This window comes from Mesitornis unicolor, unplaced genomic scaffold, assembly GCF_000695765.1.
Source record: "Mesitornis unicolor isolate BGI_N332 unplaced genomic scaffold, ASM69576v1 scaffold25794, whole genome shotgun sequence".
Lineage (NCBI taxonomy): Eukaryota > Metazoa > Chordata > Aves > Mesitornithiformes > Mesitornithidae > Mesitornis > Mesitornis unicolor.
In genome coordinates, this window is record NW_010181175.1 from 47,669 (window position 1) to 59,935 (window position 12,267).

Genomic DNA, 12,267 nt, shown 5'->3' on the forward strand with positions numbered 1-12,267 from the left:
CATTGTGCTGTAGGTATGCTCTCAGGTTGTGTGAAGTCTTTCTGCATCACCTTCTTACAAGAGAGGAGGGCAGGGAGTATACATTATTTGGTGTTTGTAAAGTGCTTTATCTGAAGTTTAAGATGCCACAAAACTTGATTTCTGAAAAATGCTAAGGGCTCTGTCTAATCTTTCAATTTCTAATGCACCAAGAACCGTGTAGTCCAACTACACTATGGCATTTACTCCTCACAGTGCACTGTGCTTTTGTGTCCTCAGCAAGGACACAGATGTTAAACTTTCTAGAGAGACGACTTATAGCTGGCTCATGTGCTGAAAGATTCACAAAGTTTCTCAAAGAGCACAGTGTCTGTGTCCTACTGGGGCTGTGGCAGCCTTTTTGCAAACGGGTGGATATGCAAGTGTTGCTAGTAGAGGAGAACACAGCTCGGTGTGTTTCACCCCACACTGCTAGACAGAAGAACTTGCATCAGTGATATGAAGGAGATCAGTTTCCCAGTGTAACATCTAGTTTATTTTTTATTTAAAACAAACAATATTTTGTATTGAAAAGTAAGTTTTTGACTGATTTAAAGGCCACGTTAGTGAAGGGTAAAAAAGGGTTAGCTGCAGCAGTGATTAATTTATGTATTGCATGGTTTGAACAATTAAGCAACTGGAAGATGGATCCTAACTTTGATTTATCTCGTCTTTGCTCCGTAATACTGGAATGTTTGTTTTTGCCAACTTCTGCTCTACAGGGAAATCCTTTAGCTGGAAAAGAGAGCAACTTACCCATAGGGCTCTAACTCCATGAGGAGTGAAGACCATCTCAACACAAGCCTGTAGAGGGTTTTTAAGGTTATATTAGCAAAAAAATGAGAACATATCTACTACACAAGGAAAGAGAATGTTTACAGGAGACCTCAGAGCTTACCTGGCCAACAGTGGCATGTATAATTGTCAGCACTGTCCTCACAAGTGCCGTTATTGTAGCATGGTTGTGACCAGCATAAGGGAGTAAGGGTCTCGCAGTGTATGCCCATAAATCCAGTACTGGTACAGTTGCAGCTGTACCTGCAACACAGAATGCAATGTTTGCTCTAGCTGGCAGTCAGGAGATCTGGGCTTTGTCTCCAAATATACACAGGCTTCTGGTGTAGCCTTGGCTAGCAGCTTGCACAGTTGAGTCCAGGCTCAAGACCACCATCTGGTGCTCCAGGAGAAACTGCAGCCATTGGGAACCAACAATGAGTTTTTGCCTGAAATATATGGTTTTCTTTGGGGAAAAAACCTACTTGTGAATTCAAATTGGTTTTGACAGATCATTTTTTTTTCTATGAATTATTGATTCTTTTTTTCTTCATTTTTAATTTTGAGGGGAAAAAGTTTCTGTAATTTTCAACACAATTTTTGTAGACTTAACATTATTCACAAAATGAAAAGTCAAGAAGCAGTAAGTAAGTTAGTATTGCTTTCTCTTGGACTGGTAGAAATTGAATTGGCCAAAAAATAAGGTAATTTCTGTTCCTCGACAAAGTGATATTTTTCTCTTTAATGAAAAACAATATATTTTGTTGTTACATTAGAACAAAAAATGTCAATTGCTTGCATGGTTCCAGTAATAACAGTAATATGAGCTTTGTTTTGATGGCAATGTTACTATTAAAGGTTTAGATGTAAACAAACTAGTATATATAAATGAACAACGTACAGATAATCAGTAATGTCTGGGGGCTTTTTGTGGGTTTGGTTTTTTTTCAGGTGAGCTAATTATTATAAAAAAGAGAACTCCTATGCTTAGGTCATAAGGCATGAGGCCAACTTGTACCTGTCATAAGAAAAGACAGGCCTTTGCAAGATAACTATGTTATATGTGCATGCCTGGAGGATCTTTGTCTAATAGTAATTATCAGAAATAAAAATGTATTCTTCTTTTTTTATTTTGCATTAAAATGATACACTGGTTATTGTCCAATTGAAATCATGTGGAATCTTGCTGAACAAGAGATAAGTATACTTATTTGATAATTTCCATGCTTAATATCTAAGACTTAGACTTGGAGCAAATGTATGGAGAGAAAGTGAAATGGTTGAACATGAGGGAGCATCAGAGAACAACTGGTTCCTGCAGTCCAACAAACCAAGAAGCATTAACTTTTTACTACACTATTTAAATGTACATAAGCAGAAACTTCTGGCAGTCCAGTTTATTACTAGTATATGGATTATTCTTAAATCAAAATCAGAGATGACTTAGGCCAGGTGGCATTTGAATTTAGGACATAAAAAGTAATAAGGAAGATACGATTCAGAAAAAATAATTTTCCTTCCGAGGTATGTTCTCAAAACAGAAGTCTCTTTCTTTTGCTGTATTTTTCCCACATTTCCTCCATGTGCCTTCAGTTTGGTGCTGTTTAGCTTTGTGGTGAAAGAGTATTTTCTGCCTTAGTCCACACTCCCCTTTCCCTTTTGGTCCAGGAGCAGTGAGGAATATTCACAACTCGATGCTTAATGGGAAGCCCCACCTGTGTGCCTTTTTTCTCAGGTATCTTTAAGTGCTTGATGCTCCTGTCAACCTTCGGGTGCTCTGCTTGTGGGCAGGCTGTGACTGAGCAGGCAGATGCTTTTTTCTATTAAGAGTGATACTTTTAGGTACTCTACCAAACATATTTTTGGGACTTCTTGATTTATGTTCTCACAATATGCAGAACGCAATACATGCCAACGTTCTTTCCTATGTAATCAAAATAGCATTGAAGGTCCTGGGAATATTTCCTATTGAAAAAAGGCTTGGAGCATGCAGAGGTATCCTCTGTGCCTGCACATAGGTTTTGTAGGTCCAATCAAGGCACCTCTGTAAATCATTGTATTTAAACAAGAAATGTGCAATAATGTGAAACTGTATTTTTAAGAGAACAAGTTCTACTTTGTTGCACTCATTAAACCTCACTGGAAGAATCAGTTCAAAATTGGGAGAGAATCTGATGTTTGTATTTATGGCTTTAAAAGCTAAATCTGCCACCTTACACATTTCTGTGAGAGCTGATGGCACACACAAAAGCCTCAGTTGTACTGCAGCATTAGTTAGAAAAGGAAAACTACTGTTTAAAGAATACAAGTCTTCATTTAACCCAAAATACACAGGAGGCAGGAAATTGCTGGACACCCTTCTGTTTTGAATTGCTCTGTTGTCTAATCCTTTTCATCATGTAACAGATATGAAAAAAGCTCCAGTAGTTCTCCAGATATCCCGCAGTATTACAAGCAAATTAAAATTGTTCTTACATGTACCTCAGCTTTAAAAGCTGGGAAAAAAAATGAATAGGATTAAGTCTGACCTGAATGAGCATCCCAGTCGCATATATCCTTCAAAAGCTTGCAGGTTACTAAGTGAGTCTGCAGTGAACTAGTCGGGTGCAAGGTGACCTCCCTCTCCCTACTATCACACTGCAGCTACACTGGAAAACAGTAAATTGCTTTGTCCTGTTCAGAGTCATTCAGAGCTGCAGAAAAGGAGCTGCTCAAGGCTGGTGCCATGTCACCACACTGTACAAAACCTCATTCCCAGAACATGATCTCTTCCCCGTCTCATTAAAGGCAAGCATGCCTTTCACTGACATGTTTTTTTGAGTGATGTTTGCAGCACTAATATCTTCAAAACTGCTTTATAAAAACTGGAGAATATACAATAGAGGACAAATGTTATACCAGTGAGTGAGGTGCCTGCATGAATACACTTGTGAACTTTCAGACTGAGCTTACATGTATGTATTTTCAGTTTGGGACTCTCATGCTGAGAATGCAAAGCTGAATGTCACAGCTGTAGCTGCCTGGGCTGCACTTGGACTTCTGTGTAGGGCATTAGCAGTATGTGGAGAAGCTCACTTTTCTGTTGCCTTGTGTTCTCTTTATTTTTTTTTTCCTTTGTCTGTGGACTGCAGGTTGTTTTGAGTAAGGAGCTGTTTTCCTATATGCCTGTAAAGTTCTTGACACATTTCTTAATGATATCTATTACTGTGTTTACTATTATTGCAGTTCTCTGCCTCTCTTCTAATGCTTCTATCTGTCAGTGTGGGCAGCTGCTGTTGGCAAATTCAATTTTATACACTCTCACATTTCTCTTGGAAACTAAAGTTTGATGGGTGCTAGAAACAAAATTCATCTGTAAATGACAATCTTCAGGGCCAGACAAACATCATGTTTTAAATATTTAAAGTAAAAGTACAAATGTGAAAGCCATACCACTTGATCGGTCTTTGTCATAAATGTTTTGTTGTTCTACTGGCTCTGACATCAGACTTGCATTCTTTAATTCTTTTCAAATTCAAAGTGAAATCAGTGCAAGAACAAAATCCACAATTTGAAATTAAATCAGCTACCTGGCAATGCAGGCTCCCGTAGTTTTCCCGTCTGCAAACAGAGGAGCTAACAGCACCTCACGTTAGTGGTACCCAGCTGTAGAAGACATACCCGTTGGCACCGTCTGTGCACTGTCCCCCGTGGAGGCACGGCCGGCTGATGCACTCATCAATGTCGGTTTCACAGAGCTCTCCGAGGAAGCCCTGAGCACAGGAGCAGGTGAAGCTCCCTAGCAAATCGTGGCAGGTCGCTCCGTTCAGGCACGGTTGTGATGAGCACTCGTCTATCTCCAGCTCACAGTTTGTACCTTCAAAAGCAAAGAAAACAAGCAAACCCCAAACTTAGAAGTACAATATTCGCCTTTTTTTTTTCCTTTTTTGAGTAATTGCCTATTATTAAAAGGTATTTCCTCCTCAATATTCATTGCAAGACTAATTTTTTCAAGGCTTGGGAAAACAAACTTACTCACAAGAATAAGTAGAATAACAACTTTTTATCTTAGCTTGAACATGGAAACAGAACAGATTATGCAAACCATGCTACTATCATATTTATATAATATAAAAGTGACTAGTAATTTAATGGCCTCAGAATAGTTCATTTAAAGCTGGACATTTAATTGACTTCGTTGGAAATCTGTCTGTTTAGTTGTGTTTTATTGCTCACTTTTTAAAGATTTAGTAATGTGTAAATAAATTGGTCAATGATGCTTTGTTTACAAGTCTGAATCTTGCAGCTGCCTCTCAGGACAATTAATGGGACCAAATCAGTATTAATATTAGTTTGCAGGTATTTATGATATTCTGCAGGTTAACTATACAGACTTTTTTCTTATCTCTAGCGCAGTCCAGGAAATACTAAGAAAATTTCATAACTAATGCTTTGCAGATCCTGCTTTGATTATTTCACAGTTTTGCACACTTAAGGACTTACTTAGTATTTTGAGTAATAAAGAGCGATATTATTTAAAATAACTTTCACTTGCCAAGTCAATTTGTTTTAACATCTACAGTATCAGCCACAAAACAGACACAAAATGGCAATTTATAATGATGAAGCTGCTTTAAGTGGATTTCTATCTTTTATTTGGCTTCCCAAAGTAGCAGTAGTAGTGTAAATAGTTTTCAGGGGAATTTCCTACTTGAAAGAAAATTTGCAGCCCTGAGAAGGTTCCATTTTTTTGGAGAGATGAAGTTTTCGGTACAAGATGGTGGGGCAGGCTTTCAACTTCCAAAAGATGGAAACAGACACATTTTGATGATGGGTATTATCTTAGCAATTTATTTAGGAGCTCACCTCTAATTCTTTACACTGTTTTTGCCACCTCTGTCCTGCTGTGAAATTAGTACATTTTAAGAATATTCTCAAAAGACTGAGATTGCTAATATTTAGCACTGTTACTAATTTATTACTGATACTAATTTATTTTTACCCTTTTGAATGTAGAAACTTTAAAAAAAATTTAAAAACCATATTCTGGATAAATACCTGGACATATCTTAAAATATCAAAACAAAGTTTGAGGATGTTAGCTCACAGCTATTTTTTGTTGTATTTAAACATAAAAGTGCAAGTTCATTTTTCTAGTAGTTATGAAATATTATTGCTGTCATTTTAGAGAATGTACTTTTAGTTGTTTGAGACCACATATAGAACACTAGATGGGTGAAGTTGCTGGTCCCGTGCCTCCAGTTTAAGGTTCACTGATTCAGCTAGCCACTACTTGCAGCAGGATCTTTCTGCGAGACCCTGGCACAGGAATGCGCTCTTATGGCTTTATGGTAATGTACATTACATCCAGATATAGTGAGCAATCCCTCTGTGGTCATTGCCCTGTGAATTCACTGTAATTGTAAACAATGTGTTTGCAGAAGTATGTCTAGTGACCGTAAATCTGCCAGAGCTTGTTAACAGCTTACTGTGAACACTAAAAATCATGTGACAAAACAAGCCCTGTTCAACTGATCCTCAGTTCAGCTAAATTCAAAATTACAGGCCTGAGAACAGCCTGACGATTAACATGAGAACATAGCGTTGTTGTTTTGGTTCACGTCTTTAATCTATCAAGCCCGGTAACCTGCCTTCGGCAATGTTGCCTCAGAAGAAAACTTCTCTCTGTATAATACATCCAGTCAATGCGATGTGCCATGCAAACGGGAGGAATTCCTTCCCAGCCTCTACCGAATCTCCTGTCAGGCTTTCTCATATGTGAAGAAGAGAGATGAAAGGATTAGATCTGCATTTGCACCTCAGTCTAACATTCTGTCATAAATATGCTGTATGCCAAATATCGTATGCCAGAAAATAAAACAAACAAACAAAAAAGAACCAACAAGCCCTGCTGCTGTTATTGCATGGGGCTACAGCACCAAGAGCAAAAGCGCCCCATCCTAGAGCAGGCAGAGTGTTTCAGCAGATACCAAACTGCACAAGTGGTTTGAATTGAAAGGTTGGGCAGGTGGATATAAATTATATTTATAACTTTGGTGATTTCTTTGAAGAACTAAGATTATTTCTTATACTGCTTTCTTTTTAAATGAATCCTACTGTGTACTTCTTTGTACAGTCTCAGCCAGTAAAAACTAAATGCAGGTGAGGATGAAAGAGAAGCAGCCGATATTTTCAGACTTGTCTGCCTACAGAGACACCTTTTGGTTAAAGATGCTAGCGTTTTGAAGGCTCAGTGTAGTTCCAGGTGGACCTATGTGTTCTTAGTATGGCTGGAAACTGGTATTCAGGTCACTCCTTCTGCTTTCCTGTGCTGTAGTGCTGTGCTCAGGCACAGCAATTCTTCAATCTGTATATAGCCATCTTATGTGCCATCACCTGGATGGAGAGTGTCAGATCGCTATTTTTGAGAGACCAGCTTTGAAAGTGCAGGAAGAGAATTCATCAAAAAATCAGAGGGGAGAGTTCAGTTTCTTGGAGCTAGGCTAGTCCTTTTTGAATGTAGGTCTATACAAACCACCAGCGACCTGTGTGCATGCACAGGTAGAAGATGTTGCAGGTCCCACACTAACCAGATGCAACTGGAGGAGAACAACAAGGCTAAATCCAATCAAGGGTTTCAGTGCTGGGAAGTTACAAACTGCGACAAGCACTCTTTGGATGCATGTGCCCTCTGCTAATCTTGATTTTGACAACCCTTTGAAATGTGGCCAGTACTGCTGGGATCCTCTCGCATCACAGTCTAGCAGTTAGGAGTCTCAGCAGAAAGCTGGTAAGCTGGGCCAAATCGTCTACTCAGGCTGGCTAGAGCGTGAGGTTTGAAGCTTGAAAGCTGGGGAAGGAAACAGACCTTCTACTTCGGCTGTTGCTGTTGGATGGATAAAGCCATTTGCTATCAGTATCCACAATGATGCTACCATGAGCTTACTGGGAAGTGAGATCTGTCCTTGAGGTGCTTCATCCCATAGTAGAGGCTGCTGTGCCTCCGCCTGCCTTTAAGAACTGAAGACTTATGACACATCTACTCTAAATATTTGCATGGTATACATATTATTGATAAGAATACTGCATAAGAGCTTTAAGAGCCATCAGGAACAATTTCTTTATATTGTACAAGATCATCCCAGCTATGGGTACATCATAGTAAAAGGTATTGCACCAAGAATGAATCTAACCCATTGTACCTATTTCATCTGTCACTGAAACACTTGTTCCAGCTCTTGTCTTGGGTGAAGACTGGTTTTTGGAACTGCCATGCACCCCTGATAGTTAACACTAAAATGTTCACTGGCAATTGGAGGGCTGGCTTCAGCTGTGTCCAGCAAGGTAATTATTGTAACTAGCTGTGGGTAGTAACAGGCTCTTACACCACACTCTGTTAAAAGCAAGTGTAATTAGTGCAATTGAGGAAAAAAGTATTTGATTAAGGTAGCCAGCAAAATTAAAACAAACCAATTGAGCTTCATTATTTAACAGCTGTGTGACACATGTCTTGTAAATCATTTCACACATGTGGAGCATTATCATAGGAACTGTGGATTTCATGCTAAATTTTCCACTCTTTGGCTCTCGGTGCATTCTAACCTCTTCCATTTGTGTAAGAATTATGTGTGACATTTCTCAGCTATTTTAAGAAGTGCTGCAGCATACCAATCATACAAAATAGCAGTCATAGTCCATGAAACAAGTAGCAACCGCAGCCAGAAACTCAAGCATTTGGTTAATATTACTGCTGTAGATTTACTGTACATTCTCTACCTACATATCAAGAGATATAACCTTTTTAACATGTTAGGGAAATGAGATGAGGCTGGATGACTTCCCACAGTAATTCATGGTGGCAGGCCAGGATAATAATGGTTGGCAAGATCCCCTGACAGAGTAAATGAGGGTTTTTATTACCAGTGGGGACACCTCAGGCCTTTCATCCAGTAATCCCTCTGGCTTGTGCATTTAGTGCAACTCACAGCAAGATGCAGAAAACAACAAAAAAAAGAATGCTTCTGATAAATCATTTTGTTAAGTAGCCTTCAAAAGCTGGTGTTTTACTGCTGAAGGAACAGTCCGCTACTTCTTCATAGAATTATTATGATTAGTCTCTTTGCTGCTGGAAGCAGTGTTGGAGCTGCATGTCAAAACACTGCAGCCTCTTCTGCTTTGTATTTTAGCCCTCTCCTTCCTTCGCTCTCTCCTCACTTCTTAACTCTGCTTGTGAGGAGTATGGTACACTCAGTGACATAGCTTGATTTTTGGTCAGAGCAGAGAGCATCAGCCTGGAAGCAGCAGAATTTCATGATAAAAAGCAGAGTGACTCCAGCAAAGTGAGTTTCCTCCAGCAGTTTGTGTTGATCTAAATCTTCATTTCTTTGTGTTTGGTCTATGTTTCCTCTCTCTTTGTCTCTAAGGTGTATCTTCTGTCTCTTTCAAACTGAGTTTCCGGGCTACAGATCCAGGCCTGGACCCCACTAACTGTGCCAGTTAAACAAATACAGTTTCCTGAATACAACAGGAGGTCTGGGTTGAGTCTGATCATTGCAGAGTACCCATGCTGGTTGTTAATAGGTTTTTCTTTCCTTCTGCTCTTTGGCTTTCACCTGGTTGTGTAGTTTTCTCCTCAGCTGGCCTGGGCTTTGGCACCCGCTGGCAGCAGTGGGGTGGTGGGAAGGTAACAAGCTTCCTTCAAATAACATTCTCCGTGCTCATGAGGGATATTAACCGAGGGTTGGCTTCCAATGAGAGCTGTGTCAGACAGGGGAAAGCTGCTTTTTACCTCTGATTTCCCCTCCTGCATGGGAATTTTGGGATGGATCTGTAAACCACATCTCCTATTTCTTATTCATTTGAATCACTTGAAGCAATAGCTGTTTTTTCCCCTTTTTGCTGTATGACTCTTTTTTTTTTCTTTACTTACCTGACTGGTAACCTATCACTAGAATGCTTCTCCTTTCCTTAAAGGTTCAATGTGCTACCTCTTGCATCCTACCCCAAAAATTTGAAGGGAGCTATCTCCTGCAAGGATTTTATCTCTCCAGTAGAGGAAGCAGGCAAGAAAAATCACACCCGTACTTAAAAATGAAACCACATAAAATGGGTTTATAAAAAAATGGGAAGCTTGGGAACCTGATAATACTTTTCTTTCTAATTAACTTACACAATTTTGCAAATGAGTCCTCTGTTTCTGGGGAGGGCAGAGGAGAGGAAGTTAACGTGAAACATCTAGGTTTAAGAGTACAGTTTGCCATGATTAGCAAAACAAACAAGTCTCATTAGATCTAATTTTTAACCCTGTCAAACATAGGTTTTTTTCTGAGGACCAAAACTATGTATAGCACTCTGAGGACAAGCATTTTGAGGATGGTTTTTTTTGAAGGAAAATTAAACTAGCCCTGTCACACAGCTTTATGTTCCCAAAAGTGCTCTTTGGTTTCTGGTAAATGTTAAATTTATTTACTCCTTCTCTATCTGATATCAGTAGTTCACACTGATAAGGTAAACCATAATGCACCAACAGCCACTGGTGCCAAAGCTGAAGGCAAGGTGGTAACATACATATGATTAAATCAGTGTGTGGGTGGCTTGGAGTTGAACTTGGAATGTGAATTATGATGGTTCTCTATAATGCAAAGAAAACGTGGTTTTAATAGTGCTTACCTGTGTACCCAAGTGGACAGATGCAGTCATACTGTCCTATCTGATTGAGACACGTTGCCCCATTCAGGCATGGATCTGACACACATTCATTCACTTCCAGGTCACAGTGCTTGCCTTGGTAGCCTGGGACACAGTAGCAGGAGTATTCATCAACCCCATCTCTGCACACGGCTCCGTTGTGGCACGGTTCAGAAATGCATTCATCAAAATCCATTTCACAGAGTTTACCTGTGTATCCTGCACTACAAAGGCAGGTGGGTTCAGCCAGGCCAGTCTGGCAAGTGCCTCCATGCTCACAAGGGTTTGTGTCACACACACTAATGGCTATTTCACAGGTAGGTCCGTTATACCCAGCAGGGCACTCACAAGTAAAGCTGAAGTTTCCAGCAGAGCTTAAACAGGTAGCATTTTGAAGACAAGGGTTTGGGGAGCAAGGATCAGAGGATTTACTGCAGAGTTCCTCCACACTGTCCCCTGATATGTCTGCACAGCCGCAAGTATCATCTTTATGACCAGCAACACATGTAGAGTTCTTTTGGCAAGAGTTTGACAGGCACCTGGAATCATTCCTCATGCAAAGTGACTCTAGAAAGGAAACACAAAAAAATCTTGAGGACTTCCACAGCACTGGAAGTAAACAAGAGTGAAAGAACTGCAACTCTTAATACAACTGTGTTTCAAAACCAACACCTCTAATTGTTGGCTTGTTGAGAAGAAAATAGGGCTGGTTACTGTGTGACACATATCAGTAGACTAATAAATGTAAAATGAAAACAATTTTGAAAATATGAGTAGGTTGTAATTTCCTGTTCTCACCTCTTTCAACAACCATGGCTTGGAGTGTCAGGATTGCTTAACTCTATATTAAGAATACAGTTGCAACAATATTGGTGGTTGTCAACAGATATCCAACAATGTAGAATGCATTTAGCTATATTTAGGCCAATTATTTTACTTTTTTTTTACTAGGAAAAGGAGTTGAACCACATTTTTCAGTTCAATACCACTTTGTATTCTTTTGTGGTGGAAGTTTTTTGTATTAGATTTCAACAAAGCTAAATGACTCGGATGCAGTTAGAGCTCAAGTACGTGGTTCAAACAATTGTGCACTTTGATTTTTTACTTCCTGATTATAAATTGTAATCTGACAGCTGTACAACATTTTCACCACAAAGAATCTCTCAAATGCCTGAGGTTCAAAATAGCCCTCTGAGAGCCTTCCAGCCTCTGAGGCTGAAAAGACATGGTGAACACAATGTAACTATGTTCCTCACCCTCCAGGAATTGAACTCCTGGCAGTGATTAAAGACCACTCGGAGTTGCCTTGCTACTGTAAAGACTGGCTGACAATAATTAGAGCTACTTCTCATTTCCCAATCAAGGCAGAGCGAGCTGTTACCAGCATTGTTCATAACCCTCAACAGAGGAAAAACTGATAAGAGTTAAAGCAGTGAAAGTAATGAAGGATGTTCTTTCTAGTAAAAGAAAGCAAAAATTTTGCCATGAAACCACATATTCTTTAAAATCATGATTGTCGCCATAACAAAATAAATGTCTGTATTCAGGTGTAGACATCTGCAGCCTTAAATTCAGTGTTCAGCATACTAAGCAATAGCAGCAAGGTGCCAAATACTGAGTGCCTGAGGTAGGTGTGTCAACCTGTGCTGAATCCTCTCCAATCACAGCTTCTCTGCCAACACTATCAATTGAGCTACACTGAAGCTTGTGTACTTTTATGAGTGCTATAATCGGGTCTCCCACATGCAGAAAAGACACAGACAAAGAGTGCAAAGGGGTTCTGCTGATCACTAGACTAATCTTGTACCA

General features: G+C 39.6%; 1 protein-coding gene across 1 annotated transcript in view; it reads right to left on the reverse strand.

Moving 5' to 3' along the window:
• The window catches only part of CRB1 (crumbs family member 1, photoreceptor morphogenesis associated), a 49,416-nt gene extending 38,144 nt beyond the window's left edge, over nt 1-11,272 (reverse strand). Inside the window, exons 1-4 of the mRNA XM_010183353.1 lie at nt 11,257-11,272; nt 10,441-11,067; nt 4,453-4,648; nt 917-1,056 (exon numbers count right to left, since the gene is read on the reverse strand). Coding sequence (XP_010181655.1) covers nt 917-1,056; nt 4,453-4,648; nt 10,441-11,067; nt 11,257-11,272 — 979 coding nt within the window. The remainder of the gene's footprint in view (nt 1-916; nt 1,057-4,452; nt 4,649-10,440; nt 11,068-11,256) is intronic.
• Between the last annotated feature and the right edge of the window lie 995 nt (nt 11,273-12,267).